Source organism: Manis pentadactyla, chromosome 1, assembly GCF_030020395.1.
Source record: "Manis pentadactyla isolate mManPen7 chromosome 1, mManPen7.hap1, whole genome shotgun sequence".
Classification (NCBI taxonomy): domain Eukaryota; kingdom Metazoa; phylum Chordata; class Mammalia; order Pholidota; family Manidae; genus Manis; species Manis pentadactyla.
In genome coordinates, this window is record NC_080019.1 from 93,957,186 (window position 1) to 93,969,758 (window position 12,573).

Here is a 12,573-nt window from a genome sequence, read left to right on the forward strand (position 1 = left end):
GTGAAACTTTGATACCATTTATCGTGAATGGCACCAAATGTAACTCATGCTCTGTGTCTGTGGTGTCTAAGTATCCTAGGAAAGTTTCTGAGTTCCCTTATTTTCTGAGAAAGTATATCTTTTTTGTATTATTGATACATTGGAGGCCAGGCAAGCATCAGGCTTTCTATTCCTGGAAAACATAGCTCCAGAACCTTTTTATTGCTGTTCACTTATGGTAGATACTCAGTATTCTTTCACTGTTGAATCCACTTTTTAAAAATGATCGATTTTACCAAAGCATGAGTATTGAAGTGATAGTCTTTCCAGAAGCTACTTGGGGAAAAAAGTGTTCTGTGGGTTAAGCAAGGCAAACGGTTTTCCTTATCACAGCTCACTCTGTCATGCTGAAGACTCTCTGAAGCCTAATGGCAGTGATTCTTAGTGGAGCAACTGCCTCCCAGGGGATGTCTTATGAATAAATTTGTGGGAATGTTTTTGTTGTCACATCAATTGACCCAAGTGAACAGACAGTCCCATAAAAGCAAGAGTTGTCCCTCACTCCCTGGGTCTTTAAGTCATCTAACTGAAAAATCTGTTCATAATTAAGCTTAGGACAGAACTCTGTTTTACATAAAAATAATTGTGATTTTATAATAGTAGACACTGAAAGTCTTAGGAATACAATGACCATGCAAATCAAGGGAAGATTATATTTTTGTTTTGTTTGGAGCTTTATCAACAACTCTTCAACTATTTGAGAAAAGCCCATCATAAGCAAGTATCACTGGTTGTATTTGAGTCTCTGATGCAGCACAACTGCGTATACAGTAGCCTTTGTTTATAGCTTTCATATTCACCTCGACCATTCAGAGGCAAATGTCTGTTTACATCTTTTGTTATAGTCATTCCCAAGCATTTACTTAGTTGGTGGTCTTTTTAGAAATTATGTAGGATATGTCTGAACTTTTTGTCAGGATGGTAAAGGAGGTGTTTCAAAGATACATGTTTAAAAGGGCACATTGTATCTGGTAGGGTTAGGAATCACACTTCTAAGTAGAAAAATCTGGGGAAGTCTTAAGCAGGAATTGCTAAATTTGATAATAGAACATTTGTTTTGTGTAACATATGTTAACTTCAGGGAAAGCTCTACTAATTCAAATCCTGTCATTAATGAAACTTTTTGTGGTACTTTAAACTTCTGAAAATGCTTTTACATGACTTATTTCAACTTATTTTCATATTTTATGCACATAGCATACCAATGCACATAGCATTGGTATTCTCATTCTATAGATGAAACAGTACAAGAGAGTTCAGGTGATTCATCATAGGTTACTTAAGGGTCTGAGGCAGAGCCACAGATGAGAGGCCTAATTCTCAGGTCCATGTCTTTTCTTCTACATTTTATGGCTCTGAAAGTTTGCCAGTCTTAGCACAGGCTTCTCTCCATTCCTCTATGCTTCTGTAGCCAGGGGGTAGGCAGGGACAAGGTCAAACTCTTTGTCAGAGCAGTGTTGGGGCAGGTGAAGCATTCCACGTAAGGGGTTGACTATGTAATATGAAGCACACCAGTTTATTTCCCAAAGACTACTTACTTTTCTAGTTCATCACCTTTCTTGTATCTGCAGATCAAAAGGTGATCAAGGGAAGGGACAGAAAATGAAACTGCACCTCACTGGTTAAAACCACCAGATGGGATATGGAATTTGTAATTTATCTTTCCTTTACTTTGTATTGCTTCATTTTATTATCCTCTGTTCTCCCTGGAGCTTGCAGTTGGTATTTGCATAACCAACTTTATTTAAGATCACTGGCCTATGGGATCTCTTCATTCTTGAGAGGAAATAGTAATGGCAAACAGTGTTTACTATGTGTCAGGCATTGTTCTAAGTGCCTTATGTTCATTAACTTATGTAACTCTTTCAAAACTTCGTGAAGGTGTAACAGTATCTCCATTCATATGAGGAAACTCAGGCAAAATAGTTGAATTTCTTGAGGTTACACAGCTAGCAAGTGGTGAAGGGTACAGTACTATGCCCCAAGGTATACAGCAAGTAAATAGCAGAACCAAGATTTGAACCTGGTTCTACTGACTTCAGAGGAAATTTACAGATTACCAAAGAGGAGCTGACTGTGTTATGCTCCGAATGTGACAGGTGGAGTCATGTGGCTTTCTTTTAGGATGAGTGTTGCAAGAACTTTTATTGAAGACCTAACCAAGTTTCAGTTTTGTTTTGAAATCTAAAAGGGTGTCATGGTATAAGAGGTTTTAGAAAGAACTTCCTACCTCTAAGTCTCTCCATTCAGGTGTTATAGTCTCTTACATTCTATCAATAAGCTATCTATCAAGGTATTTGAGTTTTCTTTGGGTTCAACTGTTAGAAAGGTATATTCTTAAGAGACTAATTGCTGTGAAACCTTGGGAGGTGTAGTTAGCCTCTGTTAATGTCTTACTTGCCTGTGTCACCAGGGATTACGAGCGTTATGATTTTGAGTCATAATGGGAAAGTATTTTGAAAACTGAAACTTCCGTCCATTTAAGATATTGTCATTACTCATTAATTTTAGTTCATAATGCAAATAATTTAAATGACACATTCCTTTGCAAATGAATTCTTTGTTATGATAATATTCTATTGATAATACGTACTTAACTAACAGAAATATCATTATTTGTTCACAAACAGCAAGTAGCGGTGCTGTAGTGGACCCATGATAAAATTGGGGGATATATGAATATCCTGATTCATAGCCTGAGGTGCTTCCTTAGGGTCTTTAGGTCACCTGCATTAAGTGCTGCTTGGAGTCTCACTTCTTAAATTTTGTGTAACTAGCTTCTTTCTTGGTAGAGTTGATATTTTCTTTTTAATTAGTCAAGAGAGACAACCTTCTGGTTTTAATATATCCCCAACAGCATCCTTACTGGTCTTGGACTTTTTCTTCCCATATTATGGGCAGCAATATCCTGGGTCCCAACCTATAATTCTACAGATCGTGTAGGTGGCACAAACACTCATATGTACAGACTAACCTGGGCCTTTAGGGAGGCTGTGTTCTCTGGTCGCCTCAGGAACTGAGGAAATTGCCACAGGAGATCCCTGCCTGCAGTGACCACAGAGAGCTATGCTCTAGAGGCTCACGTGGCTCCAGGCCCACTCTGAGGCACCAGACTTGCCCATCTTGGTTCTGGCCCACAGTGAGACTTAGGTCCCCAGGATTTGCTCAGAACAGCCCCGAAACCCCCTGAAAGGAGCCTTGGAATTGACTAGTGTCCTGAGGCATCTTCCAGGATGAACTGCATGGACTAGTAGCCAAACCTGGAGAAGAGCTGTGGTTGTCGTAAGCCTTCCCGATGTATGTCCCCAGAATTCTAGGACATCTCCAGTGTGTCCTGGATCCTGTGATAGAGACTGCTCTCAGTAATTAGCTCTGGCAGCCCTGAACCTCACTCTGCTCGTAGGCTGGGGCTTTCCCCCATAGAGTCCTAACTGGTCAGTCTCATGCTCACTGTTATAAGTTCTTTTGAAATAGTGCTTCATATGTCAAGGACCAGCTCGAGTATCCCTTTTCTTCCCCTGTAGGCTTCCAACTTGAACAGAATAAATTACTCCATAAAGTACAGTATGCCCATACTTTATTCATATCTCAGTACACAAGCCTGTCTGCCTTGTGCTTAAAGGGAGCTTTATTTTTTGATAGTAAAAAATACATGTGACTCATTTCACCTATTTATGTATTTGCAATGCCTTGCACCATGATTGGACCACCATGATTATTGACTTAAATTCCTTTGAAGGACAGTAAGATGGAGGAAAAAAGTATCACTCTTTTCCTAATCAATTATTTCAACAAATTTATTGGGAACCCTACTAATATGTTAGGTACTGGCATGCTCTGAAGAGGCAATTATGAGTAAGACACACAGTTCTTATCTTGAGGAAGCTTATATTATTCTCCCCTTTCATGCTTTGGTCTCTCATTTCATTTCTGCTGTCACTGAAATCAGTTGTTGCTTCTGGTAGTGGTGAGCTGACCAGACCATTCCTTTTTACTCACCCAGGCTGTGGAAAGGTACTGCTGGTGGTGGTGGTAGAAGCAGAGACAGCCTGGCAGAATTGTAGCCTCCCCTTCTGACTATAGTCTTGATAATTGTAGAATGTCCAACCATCACTTAACCATTACTCAGTTCTCCCCAAACGGAATTCTGGATGAGTTCAGTGGCAGGCTGATGCATCTGGCTAATGACAGGTTGGGAGCTGGGAGCCTAGGTTTTATCTGGAATAGATACCTAGGATAGATGGAGCAAGTGGGTAAGCCAGGGATCAAATCAGGGAGGTCAAATCCATTTCAGATCCACAGGGTAGGCATAGGATGGACAACTGGAGACAAAACGTGAACTTTAGAAGAAATATTGGGCAGGGAAGAAACGAAGTTGTAGGAATGAGCTGGATGTTAAGAGTTAAGGTAGTTAATAGATTCAAGAGTTTTGTGGTAAAAAGCTGGGATTTCAGTTTTCTTTAATTGCTCAGCTTGCTAAAAGATACAGGGCTGGGCTCTTTGCAGGAGTGGTGTCAGCCTTATAGCTGAATAAGAAAGACATTCCTTATGTGTGTCCCTCTCCTAGCAACAACAGTTTGGCATCCATCCATGGAAAAGAGTGCCTTTGTGGGAGCTGTTGGATCCAGCGTCATATGTCAAGGGGCGAATCTTGCCCACCTCTGCATCAGGTATTAGGCATATGGACCTTGGTTCTGGCTGTAAACCCTCCAATAACCTGTAAACTGGCTCCAGCCCCTCTTGGCTGCAGTCCAGCAGCCCCTGGAAAACACTGCCCTAGAATCATGCACAAACAAGAGAACCTTTGTGGAAGTCCAAGTCTCCATTTGAGAAATTTCAGCACACCACTGGAATAAAAAAATATGAGTTTGGATAAATTGAAGTGGGTAAGAGGAACATTTTGACCCTCTGTATCATTCCTCTCCCAAGGTGGCACAGCTTAAGGCCAAGAGAGATCATCTTTGCCTGTGATTTCTCCTGTGGGGGAAAAAGAGATTGTGTGAGTGAGCACCCAGCTTACCTAGCTGTGTGGGACACTGCCAAAGAATCTCATTTTTCTCACCACATCCAGAGTACTGAATTATGAGCTTCATGGCTTGGGGGCAGGAAAAGGCTGGAAGAATGGCAGATTGGACTGTTGATGGGCATTGAAGGGACCTGGATCCTACTAACTGTTGCAGACTCCATCAAGGAGCCCGCCCATGAACTGATGGAGAAATCTTGTCAACAGATACCCCAATCGGTCTATGTACATTCCCATTGCTGTGTGTACCTCATTCTTATCCACCCCCACCAATGGCAGCTCCCTGTGCATGCTTTTGCTAGAGGTAGTGAGAGGGACTTTGGCAAATGGCCAGTGAGCATGTGCAGAAAGCTGGACCTGAATCTGCAGGCCAGGGGGAAGCCACAAACTTGAGGTTTAGTGCTACCTTTGAAGAAACAAAAGGGAGGATATTACCACCAGTTTGGATAGGTTACAGGATCAGGGGCATACAAGCTTAAAAATTCTTTCACAGGAGGGAGCAAATAGCATGGAGCAGGTGTATACATACAAAGCCTCAGAATTACTAGGATGGCTGATGGAAGGTCTTTCTTTCCCAAGGGAAGTTAGTAAATACTGGAGGAGGAGACTGATACTTCAAATGAGAAGGCAGCAATGCAAACCTTAAAGGACATGAAAAATCAAAGAAATATGATACCACCAAAAGATCATAATAATCTTCCAGTAACCAGTTCCAAAGATGTGGAGAGCTGTGATTTACCTGATTAAAATAGCTGTTTTAAGGAACTCAGTGAGCTGCAAGAATACAAAAAGATGATTCAACAAAATCACAAAAATAGTAACATGAACAAAACAAAAGTTTAACAGAGATAGAAATAACCAAACAGAAATTATGGAACTGAAGAATACAGTGAATGAAATGAAAAATTCAAAAGAGCTCATCAACAGCAGAATATTTCAAGCGGGAAAAAAAAAATCTGTGAGTTGGAAGACAGGAACTTTGAAGTTATCCAGTAGAGGAGAAGAACAATAAAAGAAAAGGAGTGAAGAAAGCCTTTGTAATCTATAGGATACATTGAAAAAAAGGAAAAGCTTTTGCAAATTATTGGAGATCTGAAGGAGAAAGAAGCATAGAGCTTATTTAAAGAAACAGTGGCTGAGAACTTCCCAAATCTGGGGAGAGATTTTGATATCCAAATTCATGAATCTCATAGGTCACCAAACAAAAAGAACCTCTCCAAGACACATTATAATAAAACTGTCAAAAATTAAAGACAGATAATCTTAAAAACAGCAAAGCAGAAGAGGCTTGTAACTTACAAACAAACCACTATAAAGTTATGAATGAATTTCTTAGCATAAACTTTACAGGCCAAGAGAGTGGAATGACATATTCAAGGTGCTGAAAAAAAAACCGGATTGGATTAAAGATGGTGGCGTGAGAGGAGAGACAGAGCCTTCCTCCTAAAACTGGATACAATTAGAAAATTTAATTGGCGCAACTAATCCTGAGAGAGCAAAAGGAAAGACGACGCGTCAGACTGCACACACCTGGAGAAAAGAGCAGACCTCAGCGAATGGGGTAACATACCAGAGCTGTGGCTCCAAGGGACCTGAGCCCCTGCCCCACCCCAGCTCACCGGCAAGAGGAAGAGAAACGGAGCAGGGAGGGAGTGGAAGGCTTGGGACTGCTGAATACCTGGCTCCGGAGAGCTGCGCTGGGAGCACAAACCTACATTTCATGGTGCTTTCATGAGACTCGCATGACTTCTGGCTTGGAAAGTTAATACAGGCAGAGTTCCTGGGGAGACTGAGATTCCAGCTGCTTGTGGAAAGCAGGGATCCATATCTGCCTGCTCTGAGACAAAAACATATACCTGTGTGCCTGGCCCACTGGCTCAGGCAGTGGAGACAGGCACAGCAGTCAGGAGGTGGGGAACAGCTCTTACCTCCCCCCAGTACCGCTCCCCTGCAACCCCCGACATTGCTTCAGGGGCTCAGCAGCTCCAGAGACTACAGCTTCTGGACACTAGAGGGCACCATATACAAATATGAAACACCAAAGGAACCTTGTCCAGAGTAAAATTGTTAATACAACTCCCAAGAAAGACTTAAATGATATGGACCTTGTGATTCTCCCTGAAAGGGAGTTCAAAATAAAAATAATCAACATCCTAGTGGAGGTAAGGAAAGACATCCAAAAACTCAGGAATGAATTCAGGTCAGAGATCCAATCATTGAAGAACACGATGGAGGGTATTAAAAGGAGATTGGATACGGTGGAGGAGACAATAAATGAAATAGAAACTAGAGAAGAGGAATACAAAGAAGCCAAGGCACAGAGAGAAAAAAGGACCTCTAAAAATGAAAGAATATTGAGAGAACTGTGTGACCAATCCAAGCGGAACAATATTCGCATTTCAGGGATACCAGAAGAAGAAGAGAGAGAAAAAGGGATAGAAAGTGTCTTTGAGGAGGTAGTTGCTGAAAACTTCCCCAATCTGGGGAAGGAGATAGTCTCTCAGGCCATGGAGATCCACAGATCCCCCTACGCAAGGGACCCAAGGAAGACAACACCAAGACACATAGTAATTAAAATGGGAAAGATCAAGGATAAGGACAGACTGTTAAAAGCAGCCAGAGGCAGAAATAAGATCACATACAAAGGAAAGCCCATCAGACTAACAACAGACTTCTCAGCAGAAAACTTACAGGCCAGAAGGGAGTGGCATGATGTATTTAATGCCATGAAGCAGAAGGGCCTGGAACCAAGATTACTTTACCCAGTGAGATTATCATTTGAATTTGAAGGAGGGATTAAACAATTTCCAGATAAGCAAAAGCTGAGAGAGTTTACCTCCCACAAACCATCTCTGCAGTCTATTTTGGAGGGACTGCTATAGATGGAAGTGTTCCTAAGGTTCGATGGCTGTCACCAGAGGTAGTAAAATCATGGTAGAGAGGGTGGAGCAGCTGATTGTGAGGCAAATGCAAAATTAAATAGACTATCCCCAAAGCCAATCAAGGGATAGAGAAAAAGTATAGAATCTGATACCTAATATATAAAGAATGAAGGAGGAAGAAAAAGGAAGAGAAATAGAAAAGACCTTTAGATTGTGTTTGTAACAGCATACTAAGTGAGTTAAGTTAGACTCTTAGATAGTAAGGCAAGTAACCTGGAACCTTTGGTAACCAGGAATCTAAAACCTGAAATGGCAATAAGTACATACCTATTGACAATCACCCTAAATGTAAGTGGACTGAATGCACCAATCAAAAGACATAGAGTCACTGAATGGATAAAAAAAACAAGACCCATTTATATGCTGCTTACAAGAGACTCACCTCAAACCCAAAGACATGCACAGACTAAAAGTCAAGGGATGGAAAAAGATATTTCATGCAAACAATAGGGAGAAAAAAGTAGGAGTTGCAGTACTAGTATCAGACAAAATCAACTTCAAAACAAAGAAAGTAACAAGAGATAAAGAAGGACATTACATAATGATAAAGGGCTCAGTCCAACAAGAGGATATAACCATTATAAATATATATGCACCCAACACAGGAGCACCAACATACCTGAAACAAATACTAACAGAACTAAAGGAGGAAATAGAATGCAATGTATTCATTCGAGGAGACTTCAACACACCATTCACTCCAAAGGACAGATCCACCAGACACAAAATAAGTAAGGACACAGAGGCACTGAACAACACAGTAGAACAGATGGACCTAATAGACATCTATAGAACTCTACACCCAAAAGCAACAGGATACACATTCTTCTCAAGTGCACATGGAACATTCTCCAGAATAGACCACATACTAGGCCACAAAAAGAGCCTCAGTAAATTCCAAAAGATTGAAATCCTACCAACCAACTTTTCACACCACAAAGATAAAACTAGAAATAAATTGTACCAAGAAAGCAAAAAGGCTCACAAACACATGGAGGCATAACAACACGCTTCTAAATAGTCAATGGATCAATGACCAAATTAAAATGGAGATCCAGCAATATATGGAAATAAATGACAACAACAACACAAAGCCCCAACCTCTGTGGGACGCAGCGAAAGCAGTCTGAAGAGGAAAGTATATAGCAATCCAGGCATATTTAAAGAAGGAAGAACAAACCCAAATGAATAGTCTAACATCACAGTTATCAAAATTGGAAAAAGAAGAACAAATGAGGCCTAAAGTCAGCAGAAGGAGGGACATAATAAAGATCAGAGAAGAAATAAACAAAATTGAGAAAAATAAAACAATAGCAAAAATCAATGAAACCAAGAGCTGGTTCTTTGAAAAAATAAACAAAATAGATAAGCCTCTAGCCAGACTTATTAAGAGAAAAAGAGAATCAACACACATCAACAGAATCAGAAATGAGAAAGGAAACACCACGACGGACCCAACAGAAATACAAAGAATTATTAGAGACTACTATGAAAACCTATATGCTAACAAGCTGGAAAACCTAGAAGAAATGGACAACTTCCTAGAAAAATACAACCTTCCAAGACTGACCAAGGAAGAAACACAAAATCTAAACAAACCAGTTACCAGCAAAGAAATTGAAGCGGTAATCAAAAAACTACCCAAGAAAAAACCCCTGGGCCAGATGGATTTACCTCGGAATTTTATCAGACATACAGGGAAGACATAATACCCATTCTCCTTAAAGTTTTCCAAAAAATAGAAGAGGACGGAATACTCCCAAACTCATTCTATGAAGCCAACATCACCCTAATACCAAAACCAGGCAAAGACCCACCAAAAAAGAAAATTACAGACCAATATCCCTGATGAACATAGATGCAAAAATACTCAATAAAATATTGGCAAACCGAATTCAAAAATATATCAAAAGGATCATACACCACGACCAAGTGGGTTTCATCCCAGGGATGCAAGGATGGTACAACATTAGAAAATCCATTAACATCATCCACCACATCAACAACAAAAAAGACAAAAACCACATGATCATCTCCATAGATGCTGAAAAAGCATTTGACAAAATTCAACATCCATTCATGATAAAAACTCTCAGCAAAATGGGTATAGAGGGCAAGTACCTCAACATAATAAAGGCCATATACGATAAACCCCCAGCCAACATCATACTTAACAGTGAGAAGCTGAAAGCTTTTCATCTGAGATTGGAAACTAGACAGGAATGCCCACTCTCCCCACTGTTATTTAACATAGTACTGGAGGTCCTAGCCATGGCAATTAAACAAAACAAAGAACTACAAGGAATCCAGATTGGTAAAGAAGAAGTTAAACTGTCACTATTTGCAGATGACATGATATTGTACATAAAAAACCCTAAAAACTCCACTCCAAAACTACTAGAACTGATATCGGAATACAGCAAAGTTGCAGGATACAAAATCAACACATAGAAATCTGTGGCTTTCCTATACACTAACAATGAGCCAATAGAAAGAGAAATTAGGAAAACAATTCCATTCACAATTGCATCAAAAAGAATAAAATACCTAGGAATAAACCTAACCAAAGAAATGAAAGACCTATACCCTGAAAACTATAAGACACTCTTAAGAGAAGTTAAAGAGGACACTAACAAATGGAAACTCATCCCATGCTCTTGGCTAGGAAGAATTAATATTGTCAAAATGGCCATCCTGCCCAAAGCAATATACAGATTTGATGCAATCCCTATCAAATTACCAACAACATTCTTCAATGAACTGGAACAAATAGTTCAAAAATTCATATGGAAACACCAAAGACCCCGAATAGCCAAAGCAATCCTGAGAAAGAAGAATGAAGTGGCGGGGATCTCACTCCCCAACTTCAAGCTCTACTATAAAGCCATAGTAATCAAGACAATTTGGTACTGGCACAAGAACAGAGCCACAGACCAGTGGAACGGATTATAGACTCCAGACATTAACCCAAACATATATGGTCAATTAATATTTGATAAAGGAGCCATGGACATACAATGGTGAAATGACAGTCTCTTTAACAGATGGTGCTGGCAAAACTGGACAGCTACATGTAGGAGAATGAAACTGGATCACTGTCTAACACCATACAGAAAAGTAAATTCAAAATGGATCAAAGACCTGAATGTAAGTCATGAAACCATAAAACTCTTAGAAAAAAACATAGGCAAAAATCTCTTGGATGTGAACATTAGCAACTTCTTCATGAATATATCTCCCTGGGCAAGGAAAACAAAAGCAAAAATGAACAAGTGGGACTATATCAAGCTGAAACGTGTCTGTACAGCAAAGGACAACATCAATAGAACAAAAAGGTTCCCTACAGTATGGGAGAATATTTTTGTAAATGACAGATCCGATAAAGGCTTGACATCCAAAATATATAAAGAGCTCACCCACCTCAACAAACAAAAAGCAAATAATCCAATTAAAAATGGGCAGAGGAGCTGAACAGACAGTTCTCCAAAGAAGAAATTCAGATGGCCAACAGACACATGAAAAGATGCTCCACATCGCTAGTTATCAGAGAAATGCAAATTAAAACCACAATGAGATATCACCTCACACCAGTAAGGATGGCCACCATCCAAAAGACAAACAACAACAAATGTTGGCGAGGTTGCGGAGAAAGGGGAACCCTCCTGCACTGCTGGTGGGAATGTAAATTAGTTCAACCATTGTGGAATGCAATATGGAGGTTCCTCAAAATGCTCAAAATAGACTTACCATTTGACCCAGGAATTCCACTTCTACGAATTTACCCTAAGGATGCAGCACTCCAGTTTGAAAAAGACAGATGCACCCCTATGTTTATCGCAGCACTATTTACAATAGCCAAGAATTGAAAGCAACCTAAGTGTCCATCAGTAGATGAATGGATAAAGAAGAGGTGGTACATATACACAATGGAATATTATTCAGCCATAAGAAGAAAACAAATCCTACCATTTGCAACAATATGGATGGAGCTAGAGGGTATTATGCTCAGTGAAATAAGCCAAGCAGAGAAAAACAAATACCAAATGATTTCACTCATCTGTGGATTATAAGAACAAAAGAAAAGCAAGGAACAAAACAGCAGCAGAATCACAGAACCCAAGAATGGACTAACAGTTACCAAAGGGAAAGAGACTGGGGAGAATGGGAGGATTGGGAGGGATCAGGGTGGGGAAGAAGAAAGGGGGTATTATGATTAGCATGCATAATATGGGGGGTGGGGGAAAGGGGAGGGCTTTGCAACACAGAGAAGACAAGTAGTGATTCTACAACATCTTACTATGGTGATGGACAGTGACTGTAATGCGGTTTGTGGGGGGGTCTTGGGGTAGGGGAGAGCCTAGTAAACATAAATAAAAATAAATTAAAACAAACAAACAAAAAAAACCCACCAACCATTATCTGGCAAAGTTATCCTTCCAAAAATGAAGGCGAGAGAAAGATTTTCCTAGACAAATGAAAATAAGGGAGTTCACCACCACTAGTCATGCCTTAAAAGAAATGCTGAAAGGAGTTCTTCCAGCTAAAACCGCACTGGTTAAGATCAGTATG

The 12,573-nt window shown here is 40.1% G+C and overlaps 1 protein-coding gene across 8 annotated transcripts in view; it reads left to right on the forward strand.

The window, feature by feature from the left end:
* The window catches only part of NMD3 (NMD3 ribosome export adaptor), a 144,382-nt gene that overhangs the window by 64,947 nt on the left and 66,862 nt on the right, over nucleotides 1–12,573 (forward strand). The window contains exon 17 of one of the 8 annotated variants that reach the window (XM_057499762.1): nucleotides 4,607–4,709. The exons of the other annotated variants lie outside the window; for them this stretch is intronic. Coding sequence (XP_057355745.1) covers nucleotides 4,607–4,709 — 103 coding nt within the window. The remainder of the gene's footprint in view (nucleotides 1–4,606; nucleotides 4,710–12,573) is intronic. 8 annotated transcript variants of the gene reach the window in all.